Consider the following 19,307-nt stretch of genomic DNA (forward strand, 5'->3'; position numbering starts at 1 on the left):
CAGGCCACCCACAGGTATCTAACTGCTGTGTAGACATATCCCTAGAGGTGAACTTCGAACTCCAGCTAGTGCTGTCCTGAATGATACGGATGCGTCATAGCTGGGGGTTTGAATGAGGGGCTCAAATTACTAGCACAATCCTGCAGAGACTGAGCGCTCTACATTGCCATGCCGGCAGCGGGGAATCGACGGTGCTCCGCATGTTGCAGGACGGAGCTTGGCTGCCTTTTCCCTTCCAGATATAATTCTCTCTCTCTCTCTCTCTCTCTCTCTCTCTCGTTCTCCTTAAGAGCATCAATAAATGTTCAGTCATCTGGGTTATCAGCAACATCGAACGAGTTTTGGGGGACAAAGTCCATGAAGTGCTGCTGACTGAGAGCATCAAAGCTTACCAAGGCGGGATGTGCAGCGACATCGCCCTGGTGGCCACCAAGTCTGATAATCTGCAGCTCGACGAATGCCGGAGGTAGTGGAATAGTCTATCCCCGGGCTTCAGGAAGTGTGAAAGTCCTTCCTTCAGAGATGTACTGTCTGTCTGCCCATCTTCCTCCTGCAGCCCCTCCTTCTATCTCCCAGCTACTCCATATTCACCCATCAGCTTCTGAAGCATCTGGCATTTGTTCTGGCTGGTGTTTTCAGTGTCTAACAACAGTCTTGGCTAGACCGGTGGTTCTCAAACGTATTTGATCACACCTCCCTTCTTTGCGTCTAGTAATAGTTTACACCCACCCTTCTGCCACACAAGTGCATATACAGGGAAAAAATAAATCAACATGCAAATCTCACTAAACATGACATTCAGTAAGGCATTGATTCAGCCAGACCCAACGATCCATTGCAATAAGAGCAAAAGCAAAACTGCGAGGATGCTTACAATTAAATGTGCACACTGCATCGCAGCAAATGGATTAACAGACAGATGGCAACGACTTTGTATAACGCTATGCAAGCGTAACAGAAATCCACCAGAATGCACAGCGCCATCTAGAGTCAGCTGCACAGCACCATCTGAGGACTTTGTATGTCTGGAGAAATCAGCTTTGCTAGTTATTCATCACTGTGGGTAAAATGTGTGCAGGAAGTTTATTTTTTCCTAAAGCTTCATGGCCTCACTAGAATATATTCCACACCCCCAGTTCAGGGAGGCCCTCCCCCAGTTTGAGAACCTCTGGTCTAGGCAGGATGAAAGTGTAGGTATCTGTGTGTATAACACTGTGCCCCTGAGAGAGTCGGCAGCAGGAACTGACCGTGAGAGCTGAGGATTGAAAAGCATCCTCTATTTTGCAATTAAACTACGTGAAATCTGCCATAGCAGTCTTTTAATTTCAATGTATCCAATCTCTCACCACCCAACACTTCACCAATGTCACCTGCCCAGCTGCAGTAACCACTCAGAACTTCACAGCAGTAGCGGGGATAGAACTCTGATCCTCCTCTTCCGAAAGTAACACTGGAGCTATAGGAGAATCAGTGTGTCAGGGGGAGCCAGTATGTCAGGCCTGACGAGAGCTGTGAATCACCAATTCACCTCTGTGTCACAGGCACTAGGAAGAAACAGGTCATTCTGTAATTGTCCTCTACAGCGATTCTTGCGCCTTCCTCTGAAGCACCTGGTGCTGATCACTGCTAGGGACAGGATGCTGGGCTAGGTGGGCCTCGGGTCTGATCCAGGCTGGCAACGTCTATGAACACGCTAAAGCCCACTTTCCAGGCTGTGTATTTTCACCTTCCAATAAACCCCTGCACATATTTATGTGCAAGGGGCATGACAGGATTTTTGTCAAACCTGGTTAAATGTGTCCTCTTCATTTTTTTCCAGGAAAAGAAGAGTGAATAATGTGAGTATTCGCAGACATTTAAAAAAAATAAGTTAGCTTGTTAAAATTGAAGATGCTCTATGAACAAAACTGAGAGGTAACTGATTGTCTTCTGGAGATGGTGTTATCCCCTAGGCTCCTAAATACGAAGGGTTCTACCAGGAAGACTCCTGCTTACTGTAAGAGGAGCAACAGGGCTAATTTTTTAATAAATTAGGCATTTATAGCATCCACTGGGCCCAGTCTAGGTATCGCCTGCTCATGCTCTACACATGAGCACCCCCATTCGCCTCGTGTGGCTAAGAAAAATTCAGTTTAGCTCACAGTCAGGATAAAATTACAAGAGCTATCAGCATTTGTAGTTCAGAAAGGAAGTAGATCATCCATTGGAATCAGGTAAATATCCTAAGAGTGGCCTGGTCCAGTGGTGTGAAAGCCAGGAAGTCCCTTGTTCTTATCCCATCTCAGAGATTCGTAGTATATTCCTTGGCAATTCTCTGTGCCTAAGCTTCTCCATCTGTAAAATGGGAACAATAGGGTTGTCCCTAACCATGGGAGCCCGGAGGAATACAAAATGTTAAAATTTAGGCAGCGTTAATAACAAAGTTGAGTGAACTCAGCCATATGGGTTTATTTATTTATGGCCATAATCCTAGTAGTATCTGAGCATGTCACAAACATTATTCAATTTATCCCCTCACCCCTGTTATGCCTATTTTACAGGTGGGGAACTGAGGCCCAGAGAGACTGTTACTTGTACAATATCACACAAGCAGTCTGTGGCAGAGCTGGAAATCCAGTCTGGATCTCCTTAGTCGCAGTCTAGTTTTGTAACCACTAGACCATCTTTTCTAGCCTTCTATGGTTTATTTCTTAATCACAAACAAGGGTTCAAAGAACTAAAATCAGTTCACAGACAAACAAGCCTTGATCGAATGTTGCCCAATGTAAAATGGCAGAACAAGACCAAATGAGGAGCTGAAGATATGCTTCAGATTACAATACAAATTAACTCCTCTAGAGCTGGTTTTTGTGTTTCATGTAGCAATGTCTGCCTCACTAACTAACCTGGGAGAAGCAGCTTACGAAAAGATAGTTTTAAATTACATGAACCAAAAACAAAATTAATATTATTGAAAGCAATAATTCAGTTTAATTCTTTAGATAGTTAGCAGTTAGCTCAATGGATGTAATTTAGCCAAGAGAAAGTTAAGAGGTGACTCGATCACAAACTACAAATGCCTACATGGGAAAGAGATTTCCGAGAGCAGACGACTCTTCAATCTAGCAAAAAAAGACCTAACAAGATCCAGTGGCTGGAATCTGAAACTGGATAAATTCAGACTATGGATAAGGCAAACAATGTTAACAATGTGGGTAATTAATCATTGAACCAATTTACCTAGGGTGGGATGGTCACTTGGAGTCTTTACATCAAGACTGACTATCTTTCAAAGGGCTTGTCTACACAGAGCAGTAATGTGGAGTAGAGGGGTGTGTGTGATTTCTAAAGTGCACTAACATGCTACTCATTAATTGGTCCATGTGCATCCTGCCAGCATGCACTAGAAGTTCCCTGTGGACTTTAACATAGAATCCTATAAGTGTAGGTCAACAAGGGACCTCAAGAGGTCATCGAGTGCAGTCCCCTGCACTCAAGGCAGGACTGAGTAATAACTAGATCATCCGCGACAGGTGTTTGTCTAACCTGTTCTTAAAAACCTCCAATGATGGAGACTCCACAACCTCTCTAGGCAATTTGTTCCAGTGCTTAGTTACGCTGTAGGAAGTTTTTCCTAATGTCCATCCTAAGCCTCCCTTGCTGCAATTTAAGCCTTTGCTACTTTCCTGTCCTCAGACATTAAGAAGGACAATTTTTCTCCTTCTTCCTTGTAACAACTTTTTATGCACTTGAACTGTTATGTCCTTCCTCAGTCTTCTATTTTCTAGACTAAACAAACCCAATTTTTTCACTCTTTCCTCAAAAGTCATGTTTTCTAGACCTTGAATCATTTCTGTTGCTTTTCTCTGGACTTTCTCCAATTTGTCCACATCCTTCCTGAAATGTAGCACCGAATATTGGACACAATACTGCAGTTGAGTCATTATCAGTGCTGAGTAGAGCAGAATTACTTCTCGCGTCTTGCTTACAATACTCCTGCTAATACATCCTAGAATTATGTTCGCTTTTTTTTTGTAACACTGTTGACTCAAATTTAGTTTGTGATCCATGACAACCCCAGATCCCTTTCTGCAGCACTCCTTCCTGGGCAGTCATTGCCCATTTTGTATGTGTGAAATTGATTGTTCCTTCCTAAGTGGATACTTTGCATTTCTCCTTACTGAATTTCATCCTATTTACTTCAGACCATTTCTCCAGTTTGTCCAGATCATTTTGAATTTTACTCCTATTCTCCAAAGCACTGGAAACCCCTCCCAGCTTGGTATCGTCTGCAGACTTTAAGTGTACTTTCTATGCCATTATCTTAATCATTTATGAATGTATTGAACAGAACCGGACCAAGGACCCTGCAGCACCCCACTTGATATGCCCTTCTAGCTTGACTGTGAACCACTGATAACCATTCTCTGGGAACAGTTTTCCAACCAGTTATGCACCCACCTTATAGTAGCACCATCTAGTCTGTTTTACTAGTTTGTTTATGAGAAGGTCATGTGAGACAGTATCAAAACCTCACTAAAGTCAAGATGAACCACATCTACCACTTCTCCCCATCCATAAGGCTTCTTCCCCTGTCAGAGAAAGCTATTAAGTTTGGCTGACATGACTTGTTTTTGACAAATTCATGCTGACTCTTACTAACGTAGTACTGTTTCAAACAGCATTATGTTAAAAGCACACTAGGGAACTTCTAGTCCATGCCGGCAGGGTCCACAAGGACTAATTCATGTGCAACATGTTACTGGGTTCTAGAACTCACATCCCTTTAGTTGACATTACTGCTTCATGTAGACAAGCCCTAAAAGATCTGCTCTAGATCAAACAGAAGTCCTAGGCTTGATGTAGAAATTCGTGGGTAAAGTTTACCCTGTGTTATGTTGGAAACCAGATTAGATGGGGTCAGCTGGCTTCAAAACCTGTGGGAGCATTTTAGGGTACTACCTATAGTAACTTTCGTTACCTTTCCAAATGTAGAAACGTATCGAAACCAAACATGATGCCATTTTAGAGAGGAACACAACCGTAAAAGAGAAGAAAAGCCATGGAATGAAGAGAAAACTCAAGGTAGAATATATACAAGTGGGTTTTCCAGTTACTGGAAACCTATTCCTATTATATTTCAATAGCAAATGCGATGGTCCTTGGACTAATATTTATTACCAAGTGTTTTCCCATGAGACGTGATGACTTCTAGATAGTCTTGGTTGTAGTATGAAAACCTCAGTGTTAACATACAAAGTTCCAAGCTCTAATGAATTCTGGGGCCAGATCTATCTCGGTCTTCACCGCCTAATTCCCACAAACTTTCAATGGGATTTAGTTGCCTAACTTTGTTAGGAACTTCTGAAAACTCCATTAGGGAGTTCTCCTTTACCTCAAGTGATGAAAACCTGTGTGTTTGGAGCTGACCATCCTCTCTGATTTGATTCTGAGTCATAAACAAGGAATCGAGGTGCTAAAGTCAATGCACAGACAAAGAGGAGCCTCAATTCGGTCTTTGCTCAATGAAAAATTGACAACCCACATCAAATCGCTCCATAGTAATACAGAATTAGGAATTGAAGATGCACTGTTTGTCTGCAGCACAAAGCATTCCTTAAACAAAGCCGGTAATGTAGGGAGAGAGGAAACAAGGCCTCAGAAAGGAAGATAGATGAGCTGGGACACTGATGAGGCAGAGAGGTTCACGAAGCTGTTCATAGTGGCAGACGCTGCAGAGGAAGAGGCTCTTGCACCAGCAATAGTGAGATGAGACAGAGGAGTATGCTGCTAAAGGGAGTGAGGGAGTGCAGTTTTGAACTGGACCCTGATGTGAATGGGGTAGGTTGAGGATGCACAACTGATTAAATTAACATTCATTGCATCACTTATTGTGCTAATTGGGGTGGAATTAGGCAGCGACAATAGGGTTTTTCTAAAGCTGCTTCAAAAACCCGACTTTTTAAATAGTCTCTCTCTGGTTTTTTAGAGAACACTGCCGAGTGACTCAGAAATTCTGCACAAGCCTGATCTAGTTTACACAGTCAGTGCCACAGAATACTGGCGGGAGAAGCATCTCACTAAGGAAGAGACAGGTAACATGCAATCGTTCTTTCAACATGAATTGTTAAGATTTCATTGTGCAAGCACTTACTCTGCATCTCCTATGTGCATGGGCAAACTTCACAGGTGCAGGAATTTGGTTCCAAGCAGCATCTAAATGTGCAGAAGCATTTCCCCAAACAGGGGGGATTACATTTATTATTATTATTTGTATTACAATTGCACCTGGCAGCCACAACCACAATCAGGACTCTGTGCTGCTAGGTGCTCTACCTGCACATAAGAGACAGTCCCTGCCACATTGTCCCTGCCCTTACAGAATGGGGGAGGCAACCTAGTGACAGATGATGTGGAAAAAGCTGAAGTACTCAATTCTATTTTTTGCCTCTGTCTTCGCAGACAAGGTCAGCTCCCAGACTACTGCACTGGGCAGCACAGAATGGGGCAGAGGTGAGCAGCTCTCAGTGCTGAAAGAACAGGTTCAAAACTATTTAGAAAGGCTGGATATTGTGAAGGGAAAAGAAGATGGGGTCTCTGTTTCTGCTGAGAACTGATTTTTAGAAATGGCTGCAAAAGCCTGAGATTGAAAGTGCCTTTCTAGCAGAAGTTTAAATCTTAGAATGTTAAGGGTTAACAAGATAATTATGGAACCTAGACGCCAGCAGGGATGGAATGCAGAGAAAGACCTTGTAACTTAGATAAGGAAAGTTGCAAGTACTGAGCTAAGAAAATTCCTGGATGGGTAGTTTTTTTTAGTGTGTATGACCATGGAAGCTGTGACTTATAAAGATTTCTTTGGAACTATATAAGCTGTTAGAATTTAGTTTTAAGCTGTCGTTCCTTATATTTGAAGGGACTACCTTCTTTACGTAAAGAATAAACTCTGATTTTGCTAATCTGTTGTTTGGCTAATTCTGGACCATCCGCTAAGGCAACAGATATTTTAGTAAGGACCCCTGAGTTTGGGTTCTTGCACAATATGCACAAGTCCATGGGGACGGATGCAATGCATCCGAGGCTGCTGAAGGAATTGGCTGATGTGATTGCAGAGCCATTGGCCATTATCTTTGAAAGCTCGTGGCGATTGGGGAAGGTCCCAGATGATTGGAAAAAGGCAAATATAGTGCATGTCTTCAAAAAAGGGAAGGAGGAGAATCTGGGGAACTACAGGCCAATCAGCCTCACCTCAGTCTCTGGAAAAGTCATGGACCAGGTCCTCAAGGAATCCATTTTGAAGCACTTGGAAGAGAGGAAGGTGATCAAGAACCGTCAACATGGATTCACCAAGGACAAGTCTTGTCTGACCAACCTCATTGCCTTCTATGATGAGATGACTGGCTCTATGGATGTGGGGAAAGCATTGGACATGATGTTCCTCGACTTTAGCAAAGCTTTGATACAGTCTCCCACAGTACTCTTATCAAGTTAAAGAAGCATGGATTGGATGAATGGACTATAAGATGGATAGGAATCTGCCTAGATTGTTGGGCTCAACGGGTGATGATCAATGGTTTGATGTCTAGTTGGCAGCCGGTAACAAGAGGAGTGCCCCAGGGGTCGGTGCTGGGACTGGTTTTGGTTTCAAGATGAAGTGGGGGAGGTCTAGGTTGGATATTAGGAAAATCTTTTTCACTAGGAAGGTGGTGAAGCACTGGAATAGGTTACTGTTCTGTTAAATCCCTGGAAAGTACATGTATTCAGAGAGAAATCAGCACAGAACACAGAGAGATGCAAACCCATGAAAGTCTTTATTGAACTACATTAAAACCAGCCAGGACTGGCTGAGCTATCCCCTAATAGTCGAACTCTATTGCTATGGCAACAAGCTGACCTCTGTTGCTACAGCAACCTAGGCAATAAGGCAAGACACACAATATACAACATGTTCCTCCTCCCCAATGAAAACGCCCATTTAACAGAACAATCACTAAACTTGGGAATGAGGGTAGACTGCCTCATTTTCTGGTTAAACCCCAGGGATTATTCTGCCCCATAATGTGGGTTTGCCCTAGCTAAAGATCCAGCAACTGAGGAGGCCTTCTCTCCCTAGGTGGATTACGGCAGACTTCTGGTGTTCTTGCACCGTAAGGTGTTATTGGTGCGGGTCTAACAATGGGCTCAGGACTCATAGCTCGAACAGGGGAGGATGTTGTATCTGCTCAAACAGGGGAGTGGGGCTGAATCTGCTGCACAGGTGGATGGAGAAGGGGCATCGAGAATGGGTTACTCTTGACTCGATATCTCTGCTGTAATGGTGAGATCAGGCCGTTCAACTGGAGATGTGTCCTTGGGACATGTATGACCTGGCAACAACTGATCTACATGCCGCTGCCAGGTGAGATCATCTGCAGTCTGGACAATGTAGGAAACTGGTCCTGTTTGGGCCATGACTGTAGCAGAGACCCATTGAGCTCCAGAGGCAAGTTCCAAGCTAGGACAGGCTGTCCAGGACTGAAGATTCGGTCTTTTGCTCTATGTGCACCTCTGATGACTTGGGTTTGCTGTTGACGTTGCACAACTTGTCGTGCTTTGGCGGGTTTCAGCTGATCAAAGAAAGTGTGCAGCTGTCGTCCCATCATTAGAAAGGCTGGGGACACTTTGGTCGTAGCATGAGGTGTGTTTCTGTAAGAAGTTGTCCACATGCTTTTGAATGGAGGAATGTCCCCTTGCAGATCTTAAAGCTTGTTTCATGGTCTGCACAAACCTTTCTGCTAATCCATTGGTGAATGGACAATACGGTGCTGAAGTGATGTGCTGTATCCCATTTGCTTTCATAAAATTTTCAAACTGCTAAGAGACGAACCGTGGTCCATTGTCGCTCACAAGTTGTTCCGGCAGACTGAAACAAGTAAAGATTTCACGCAGTTTCTGGATAGTACTTTCAGCAGTTGTGGACGGCATTACAGAGACTTCTGGCCATTTAGAGTGGTTGTCTACAACAAGCAGGAACATGCTTCCTTCAAATGGGCCAGCAAAATCAACGTAAATACGCTGCCATGGGTTTTCAGGCCAGTCCCAAGGGTGTAGGAGCACCAACTGAGGCACGTTCCTCACACTCAGACATGAAATACAAACCCTTGCTCTTCAGACTAGGCCACCAAAAGCAGCTTTGTGCAATTTCTTTCATGCGCACTATTCCACAGTGACATGAATGTAGCTGTTCTAATATCTGTGATCTCAGTAGTGGTAGAATAATGACGCACAACAACAAGCAACCAGAATGGATTGATAACTCCATCCTCCTGGACATGTAGGGAAGAAGGTCGGGAGAGACCTGAGAGTCCCGTAGAGATGTTCCGTGCATCGGTAGGTCCATTACTTGGGATAGTACTGGGTCAATGTGAGTTGCCTTCTTTACTTGAGTAACAGTGATGGGTGTGTTCTCTACCTGTTCAAAGTAGAAGATTTCTTTCTAGCCAACATCTTGATGTTTAATTGGTAAAGGTAGCCTTGAGAGACCATCTGCATTGCAGTGCAGAGTCGATTTCGATATTTGATCTCGTGTGTGTGTGTGTGTGTGTGTGTGTGTGTGTGTGTGTGTGTGTGTGTGGAAAGCAACAATACCCATCGGTGCATACGACTAGCAGCCAATGGTGGAATGGCTGTGCATGATCCAAAATTGATGTTAGAGGTCGATGGTTGGTGAGAAATGTGAATTCCATCCAAACAGGTACTGGTGAAATTTCTGAATACTGAAAACGATTTCCAGTGCTTCATGTTGAATTTGAACATTGTTAGTTTCTGCTTTGCTTAAGATTCATGAGGCAAAATGTGTGACATGACCAAAAGGGGAGGCATCTCAGGCCAGCTGTGGAGGTAAGGACAGATCAAAATACCTCAGAACCTCTGAATTTAGCTATGTGCATTTAGCCTTGTTAAAGGCAACATCACAGGTTTCAGTCCACTTCCAGACCTTGTTCTGGTCAAGGATTTCATGTAGTGATTTTAATAGTGTTGCTAACTGTCGAATAAACTTTCTATAATAGTTCAATAGCCCTAAAAAAGAGCGAAGCTGGCTTACGTTTTGAGGAGGTGGAGCTTCCTTGACTTTTGCAGGAGTTTTATGGAGGCCAGTAGCATCTGAGATGTCCCAAATATTCAACAGAGTGCTGGAAGAATTCACGTTTGTCTTTGCGGACTCGTAGGCCATACTCTTCCGATCTTTGTAGGGTAGCTACCAAGTTCTTAAGGTGATCCTCCTCATTCTTGCCAGTGACAGGGGACCAGGATGTCATCAAGATTGCACTGGACTGCTGGCAAGCCACTAAGATCTGGTCCATAGCCCTCTGGAACAAAGCTGGAGCAGACATTATTCTGAAGGGAAAGTGACAGTATTGGTACAGCCCTTTATGTGTCATGGTAGTCAACAGCTCTTGGGACTTCACATCGACGTGCATCTGTAAATATGCCTGACTCAGATCAATCTTGCTGAATTTTTGGCTATCAGCCAAGCCGGCGAAGAGGTCATCGAAGCAGGGAAGAGGGTATTGTTCTTCACCCAACACCCGGTTAACAATGACCTTAAAATACCCACAAATCCGAATGGAGCCATCTTTCTTCAATACTGGAACGATTGGGGTTGCCCATTGGCTGTGGGTAACTGTTACTGGGACTCCATTTTTGACCAGGAACTCCAGGTCCGCTTCAACTTTTGGCCTGATGGTATATGGCACTGTTCTGGCTTTCAGACATTTTGGTCGGCTGTCAGGCTTAATGTTCAATTTCACAGTGATTCCCTTCATACTTCCCAGGTCCTCTCCAAAAACAGCAGCATGTTTCTGTAATACAGCTGTCAGATCTGTTTCTTCTTTAGCCATCCTGTGCACTTCTGTCCAGTTCAGCTGGCTCTTCCTAAGCCGTGACCTTCCCATTAAGGCTGGGTAACTGCCTTCCACCACAAACAGTGGCAATTTAGCCGTCTGTCCACTGAGCTCCACCTTAACATCAGTAGTGCCCAACATGGGTACAGCTTCTCCAGTGTACGTCTTCAGAACAATTTTTTGTCAGCTTACGCGGGCGATGCTTTAGCTTCTCCTTATACACCGTGTCTGAGACCAGCGATATTGCTGAGCCGATGGCCCTGGCTGGCGCTCTGGAGCTGGGGTGGGCATTGAGCCAGCACTCCGGCCGGCGCTGGGGTGTTCAGGCCTGGCACTCCAAGACTGCCTGATCTGGCCCAGCACTGTGGGCCTGGGGCTGACCTGGGCTGGCAGTCTGGGCGGGAGTGGAGCCAGGGACTCAGGCCATCTGGGGCCGGGCGTCTCTGGCCACTGCAGGGGCCTGGGCAGGGTTGACTGTAAGAAGGCAGGGCCTCAGTCAGACGGGGAGGAACAGGAGCCTAGCTTCCCCAAACGGGCAGTTCATGTGCTCCACCCAGGGCTGTTAACCTAGCTGTGTCTACAGTGAGGGTTAGGTCGACCTTATGACATCACTCAGGGTACGAAAATGTTCACAGCTCTGAGTGCCGTATCTAGGTCATCCTAGGTATAAACCAGGCCTAACTCTGCCTATCTGTGCTATTCCAGAGATCCCCAAGCTGAGAGAGTACGTCAGGAATATTTATCTGAAAGAGAAGAAGCAGCTGCTAATGGATTATGTGACAGAGGCTCTCGGCATTGTCCTGCTGGCTGAGAATTTCAACTCCACACAAGACATGGTGGTACGGCTGGGACAGCTTTGAGTGCTACGATCTGCCTCACTGCTAGCATAGCAATGGTGCAGTGAATATTCCCCTCTCTTCCCACAGCTGCAGTTTCTCTGCACACTGCCTTCTCACCATTCCATCCCTGATCCTTTGAACCAGGCCAGATCCCCCATGGTTCCTAGCAGGAAACAAATGCAAATCTGCTCCAGAGATCTAGCAATGAGCTGGTTAGAATGTAAATACACTATTGCCTGTGGAGCTTCTCAGCTGTGTGTCATACACCCCATACTCTTCACCACTAATGGGGTTAGATCTGTACTCAAACTAGGGAGAGGGACTATAGTTTGTGATGCAGGAGAATCTTCATTCTAGCCCCAGAGCAGGACTAGATGACGAGGGGTAGAAATCCCTGCATCTTTTCTAAACTACAGCTTATTCTGTGGGAAGCATCAGTGAAGCTGTGTCATAGCTGAAACTTGCAGTTTTCCCTAGTGTAGACATGCCCATGTTGTCCAAGGCCATGTTCTCATTGGCCGGTTGGGTTTTTGATATGATCACACCATGTGCTACCTCCCAATTGCTCACTGCTAGACCTGTATCACTGGAGGATAAGACATATCACTGTGCCCATTGTGTTCTGTGGGAGGTTAAAGCAGTGAAAAGAGGAAAAAAATACAGAAATTCTCTTCTTTTCTCCTTATCTGTAATTGACATTTAAAAGCATGGCTGGCTTTACCTGCAAAGGAAGCCGCACCCTGGAACCGACCCTGTTGCCCAGCTGTCACTTACTCCCCTCCTTCCCGGAGCCTCCAGCATCATGCCACGCTAGGGCTTTGGTTCAGTACTGACTGAGAGCACCACCAGCTGGACTGGTGACACCGCCTCTTCCAGCACATTGTGTTCTTTAGATGCCTCCTGTCCAGGTGCTGACCTGACCCAAGCCTGCGCTGCATTTTCTAGCCAGAAGAAATCTTGACGTGTATATATATTTTGCCTCCAGCATCAGCTGCGCAGTGAGGTGTCCTGTGCTCTTCTTCCATTCCAGAATCACTATGAGCAGAGTGACTTGGAGACTTTTGTGGAGGAGAAGATCAAGGCTTTGGAGAAGGAGATTGAGAAATGTTTTGCCCATCTGGAACAACCTCTTAATGAAGGCGTGGAGGAAGCAAAATCATCTCACCAGAAAGCATTCTTTCAGCTCCTTACAGTGAGTAGCAAGCTCTCGATTTAGACCTAATGTGCAGCTTTCACTTTCTGGCCGGCAACTGTCCCACCTTTGCTTCCCTTTGCTTATTATCTTTTAAAAAGTGTTTTGAGCTCTGTGGAGAAAAGTCCTTACCATCTAAGACTTTAAGGCTCCTGAAGTGTTAAGTTTAGTTTAGAATGTGATTTGCTTTTACTTCTTCTAGATCAAACCTGATTTATATTCTTCTGGCTTATAATCACTTAAAATCTTTCTCTACTTAATAAACTTATTTGTTTGTTTTATCTAACACAGTGCATGTGGTTTGAGTGTGTGTAAAGAGCTCGTTTGGAGTGACAGAGCTGGTGCATATCAATTTCTTTGATAAATTGACTAACCAATGAGCTTGCAGAGTCAGTGGGCAGCACTGAACTCTGTAAGATGGCAGTTCCTTGGGTTGCATCTGGGACTGGGGATGGTGACTGGGGGTCACACCACTGCATAATCCCATGAGTGGCTGACCAGAAGCACTCATTCACTAGGTCAGAGACTGCTTGCTTGCAGGTGGCTGGGTGTGCGCTGACACAGGAGTGGGGGGGTTCACACTGCATGGCAAATGCAAGATGGGCCCTAGAAGTGAGGGTATTGGGGTGACAAAAAATATACCACTCCCGATTGCAAAGGGGAAAGTCAGAGGCAGCCTGGGTGGTGTGGGGAGTTAGCTGCCTGAAGTACATACCATGGGTCTCAGACAGGTCAGAGTTAATGTGGGTATGTCTGCTTGAGTTGGAAATTGCACCTTCCAGCTCCAGTGTAGATATATGTTTTTACAGATCACAGCACAATGGGGCCCTAGGCTCAGTTTCTCCTGTAATACAAATCGTAAGTGATGTATCCCATACCCACTTCATTACAACTGTGTTTCCAATTATCCAGCAAGACACCGGCTACCAAGGCTTCCACAGGACCCTGAAAGCTGTATGCCAGAAGAATGGTGTATACGCGTCCCGGATCTTTGCCCGCATAGACCTCAACAGTGCCCTCGCTCAGCCCATTTATGACAAAATCAACCCCATGTTTGCAAACATATTCAGGTGAGAGGACCCTGCCCCATGCAAGCTGCAGAGATGCTGAGCCTTCTTTGGTAGGGCAGCCTGGGCTCCGCACTGGCCCCACGTTCCTGTAGAACCCTGTTCGCTGGCACTCCTGGGTAACCCAGTCTGGTGGAGTCCCCCATCAGCTCCCTTATCTCGATTGCAGCTGGAGCATGATGTGAAGTTCTGTGTGAACTAGAACGCTACACGGCAGCAATGGTAGGGCCGCATGCGTTATTACAGAGATCCTGGGGAGATAAACACCACAGGAAGTACCACCTTGCAAGGCCAGACCGACAGTTTTCCTTGTGGCCCCTGATTGGTGCAGGCGCTCCATTTAAGCCCGGAAATTTGTGCCAGAAAGTGTCTGTGTCTGTGCAACAAGATGAGCTCCACAGCTGTGGTGATAGTCCTGCCTCTTGGCTCACTCTTGGACTCGGACCCAGGCTCTGATCTTGGCTCTGACTCCTGGTTCCTGACCCTTGGCTGCGAATCCTGGCCTCTGACTGCCACTGCTCTGACAGCTAGGCCTGACCACCCACGCCCCAGCTGGCACACATTATTATGATTGTAGACAAGAATATTGGCCCTGATTCTCATCTATTTTACACCATTTGTCATTGCTATGGTAGAACCTTGGAAGTCCAGTGACGTATCCTGGCACCCGCTGTGCTAGGCACTGTGCGGACATGTTAAGAAGACAGGCTCTGTCTAGAGTCTGGGCGTCAGACAAATGGTGGGAATGGCTAGGAAGAAGAGTAAAAAAATGAACAGGGCTTAGCAAAAAGCAGAAGTCTGAACCACTAAGCTAGCCCAGGCCAGAGGGGTGATGTGCAGGTCCCAGCAGAGGTGGGTTAAAGGACGGATTAAAAAGAGAATAAGGTAACACCTTGATGAATTTTGCAGCCCCAATTGTTTTCAGTGGGGCTGCTCCCACCTGCCATTCAGCTGCAGGATCAGGCCCGTTGCACTTCCATTGATTGCACTGTGCCTAAGTAACTTAGAGAAAGGTCACCTTGTGCCCCTTTGGGTTTTAAATGGCTTTGGATACTGGTACATAAGGAAAAGAAGAGAGTCTGGCTCAGTTCGGGGCTGACTGGCAAAGCGGCAGGAGCTAGCTATCTCGCTGTCTGAAAGGAAGGAACACTAGTCTGCCGGCCAGGGCAGCCACCTGGAAGTAAAGCACTGGCTCCCCAGCCAAGAGAAACTGCGAAAGAATCTCTAGCACTGGAGGTAATTGACTGAGCAAATCCCAGAGACATTGTGTGGCTCGCCCTCATCATCTTACCGCTGCCCCACCTGAAGGAGCCTGGGACCACAGCAAGGTGCCACCCAGGACCCAACAGGGCATCCTACGGGAAACAAACCACCCAGCAAATTGGTCTAGAGACGTCATGCCCAAACTGAAAAGACTGATGGGAAGTAGCCCAGGGCAGCAGATTCTGACTCCCTGCTGGGAGGAACCCTCTGTTCAGAGGTTGACATGCCCAGGGCTGGGACCCGGTGGAGAGGGAGGGCCCAGGTCCCCCTACCTACCGAGCCTTAATGACTGAGTCTACTCAACCCAGTAAGGGCTGAGAGCAAGACTTTATAATCACTAGGCCTCCTGGCCATCCAAGCTGTCTGTTACATCTTGGTGGAGACTGTGGGCAGATGCCACAGTCCAAATGTAAAGGAATGCGCCAAAAAAAAAAAAAAGACAGAGAGAAGAAGAAACTCTCAAGCAATTAGTGCTTGAACCCCACCCGCTAAATAGAGATGGGACCGCTACTAAAATGGATGGCCGAACAAAACACTCAGCAGCAGCAGCAACAACTGCTTCAGCAAATGACCAACCAGCAGCAGCAGTCGATCCTGAGCAAGTGGCCCAGCAGCAACAACAACAGTAACAGCTGGTCCAGCAGGTGTCATGATATTAGAGCCACATACTCCAGCGGAGGCAGTAATACCTGCCCCAGCTACAGCTGCCACCCATATCAGGCTTACCAAGATCGGGCCCAATGGTAATCCTGAGACCTTCCTTGAAAACTTCCTTGAAACCGTAGCCCTCTGGCCCTGAGCCCAATAGGCCATGGTGTGGGCCCCATTCTTACCAGAGTAGCACAAATCGTATATTGTGCATTAGAACCCAGTGAGGCCCAAGATGATACACGTGTCAAGGCAGCCATTCTCAATACTTTGGACATCTCAGAGACATTCTGGCAGTGTTTCTGTAACGAGCAGCACTCGGTGGGGACAAGACCCTTCCTGGTCACCCAGAAGTTACAGGACAAACTGGAGGTGGCTCAAAGCTGAAACAAAAATGGGGGTGCAGGTAGTTGAGCTGGTCTTACTTGAGCAGGTCACCTAGATACTGCCCCCTGGAAAAAAGAAGTGGGTATTACAGCACAATCCCAAGACAATAGCTGACAACATTTGGATCCTTCAAAATTACCTGGCTGCCCAGACCCCGAATATGACACCACACCAGGAATCTGGGAGGATTAAGAGCCGCACACCACCAAAGGTGGGAATAACCCATGGAAACCAGGATCTTGATAGGCTCAAATCTACTCCCACTTCACTAGGACACTGGAGGGCCTGGGGATCAGGGAGCCCCAGGGTCTTCTGACACAGAAACCTGGGGTTATCAACTCACAACCCAGTTTCAGAGACCACTAATCCACTAGACGTGAAGAAGGGAGTATTTCTGGCACCTGAATTCGGGGGATCCATAGGAGATGGGACCGCTCAAATATTTGGGGGTGGGGCTGTTTACCACAGCCAAGACCAAGATTGGTGTTTCACCTATGGCCATCCTGGGCACTGGCTCCAAGATGGCCCCGACATGTAGTGCAGCTTTGAGAATATCTAGACCCCAGGCGCAGGAGCTCAACAAGGCAGACCCGCAAAGTTGACCATCCCTGTACGAGTGAATGGGATAGAAATGGTGGGACTTCTTGACTCAGGGTGTGCCCAGACCATCATCCAGACCTCGGTGATTCCTAACCCAGGACCTACGTAGGCCTCCATCCCTGCCACAATGTGTGCATGGGATCGTGAAACCATGCCCATATATCCAAGTGACTCTAACAGTGGGAGAGCACACAGTCCCAGATGGTCGGCCTTGTACCAATGCTTACCTATCCCGTTATTGACAGCTGAGACTGGAACTATTTTGGGGAGCTGATAAAGGAGCTTGTGGGACCCCCTCCAGACAGCAGGACCCCCCTGCCTCCAGCCACAGGTCCATCTAAGCTAATGATCCTTGTGGGCATTGGGGAGATCCCCACTCCGGATGAGGGGACATCACACACAACTGGGCCAGCCCAGCAAAACCAGGCCCTGTCCCAGCCCCTCCATTACCTGAGTCAGAGGTTCTGATCCAGTTCTGCATCTTTGTAGTGGAACAACAGGTGGACAACGAGTGTACATCCAAGTGGTGGTAGTAAAAGGGGAGATCATCGAGCCCCATCAAGCAGGAGAGTTCTAACACTTCAAAATTCTGGGAGACCACCTATTATACCTCATTGAGTAGTACCAGCAGACTTGAGAAATTCAGAATCAGCTTCTGATACCCCACCTCTGTCGGAGGGCGCTGATATGGCTCATCCATGCTATGATGTTTGTGGGGCACCTAAAGAAGTAAAAGACATTAGCCCGGATTCTAGCTTGTTTTTCTTGACCTGGGGTCTACAAAGATGTTACAGATTTCTGTGCTTCATGCCCAGAGTGTCAGCTCACAGCCCCTCGGCCCACAAAGAGAGTTCCCTTGATACCTACTGGCAGGAGAGGTATGCCCTTTGAGTGGATTGGAATGGACATAGTTAGCCCCATGGAGAAGAGTGTCTTAGGCTATTGGTTGATTTTACTTATAGTAGACTATGTAATCAAGTACCTTGAAGCGGTATCATTATGTTGTATGAATGTGAAAACATTGGCCACTGAACTCATGAAAATCTTTGCTTGGGTTGAGGTGTCGTGGGAGATCTTAACGGGTAAGGGAATGAACATTATGTCCCAGACAATCAAGCACCCGTGCCAATTGCTGAAAATCAAGGCTCTCAGGACATTTATTCACCACCCCCTATCAGACAGTCTGGTGGAAAGATTCAACAGAACACTAAAGAAGATGCTCTGGAAGTTTGTCCTTAAAGATCAGATACTTCCTCCTCTACTGTTCGCCATGTGAGAAGTCCACCAGTCCTCCACTAGCTTCTCAGCATTTGAGCTGTTATATGGGAGACAACCACAAGGGATTTTAGGTTTTGTTTGAGAAATGTCTGAGGAACAACCATCTCAGGCCAGTAACGTAGTACAATACTTCCTGGATCTATGGGAGAAGCTTGACGCCCTGGGCTCATTCACCAGGGAGAACCTCCTACACACCTGCAGCACACAGGAAACAGCTTATAATAAAAGCGCTCACCTCTGGGAGTTCCAACCTGGTGATTGGGTTCTCCTGTTATTACCTAGCTCAGAAACTAAACTCTTAACCCACTGGCAAGGGCCCTATGAGGTGGTGTGATGAGTGGGGCCAGTAAACTATGAAATCTGACAACCAGACAAACAAAAGGCACACCAAATCTACCATGTGAACCTGTTAAAGCCTTGTGGAAAACCCAGGGAAGTCTCCTAATATCCCCCTAACCCACCTGACTCTGAATTAGGCCCACAGGTTGCTGAGGCCTCAGAGCCAGTGATGGTCAAGATTGGAAATAATCTCACCTCAGACCAGAGAGCCCAGGCTCAACAGATGATCACCTTCTCTTCTATGTTTTCTATTCAACCTAGACAGACCCATTTAATAACCCATAACATCCAGACAGATGATGCATATTGTTGACAAATGCAAAATGGCTCACCTTCCTGGAGGTCTTCATGCCTTGAATACCATTGATAAGAATGCTGTGGATTGGCTTGACTGGATTGCATAGACCAAATAAATCTAGACAGAACCAGGGCACAAAGTCAGAGAAAATACATGACTCCTTCCCCAGAACTTGAAGGAAACCATGAAGCGAGAACTCCACTCAATGCTAGAAATAGGAGTAAATGAGGAATCATTCAGCAATTGGAAAAGCCCCATAGTCTTGGTCCCCATGCTTGTTAGGATAACCCAGTTTTGTATTGACTTCCAAAAGGTCAACATAGTCTCAAAATCTGATGTGTACCCAATGCCTCACGTTGATGAACTACTTGACCAGCTAGGGGAAGCAGAGTACATCACCACCCTGGATCTAATGGAGAGATATTGGCAGCTCCTTGTCACACTAGAATCCAGGGACAAGACAGCTTTCTCTACTCCCTTTAGCCTCTTCAATTCTGGACAATACCCTTCGGGTTCAATGGGGCCCCAACCATG

General features: G+C 46.4%; 1 protein-coding gene across 1 annotated transcript in view; it reads left to right on the forward strand.

Moving 5' to 3' along the window:
- LOC137145552 (nuclear GTPase SLIP-GC-like) overlaps nucleotides 1-19,307 on the forward strand; it is a 42,629-nt gene that overhangs the window by 13,930 nt on the left and 9,392 nt on the right. The window contains exons 6-12 of the mRNA XM_067536404.1: nucleotides 291-466; nucleotides 1,820-1,838; nucleotides 4,975-5,064; nucleotides 5,969-6,074; nucleotides 11,568-11,701; nucleotides 12,732-12,893; nucleotides 13,806-13,963. Coding sequence (XP_067392505.1) covers nucleotides 291-466; nucleotides 1,820-1,838; nucleotides 4,975-5,064; nucleotides 5,969-6,074; nucleotides 11,568-11,701; nucleotides 12,732-12,893; nucleotides 13,806-13,963 — 845 coding nt within the window. The remainder of the gene's footprint in view (nucleotides 1-290; nucleotides 467-1,819; nucleotides 1,839-4,974; nucleotides 5,065-5,968; nucleotides 6,075-11,567; nucleotides 11,702-12,731; nucleotides 12,894-13,805; nucleotides 13,964-19,307) is intronic.

The sequence above is a fragment of the Emydura macquarii genome, unplaced genomic scaffold (genome assembly GCF_026122565.2).
Source record: "Emydura macquarii macquarii isolate MOO-44397 ecotype Brisbane River unplaced genomic scaffold, CSIRO-AGI_Emac_v2 contig_3570, whole genome shotgun sequence".
Taxonomy (NCBI): Eukaryota; Metazoa; Chordata; order Testudines; family Chelidae; genus Emydura; species Emydura macquarii.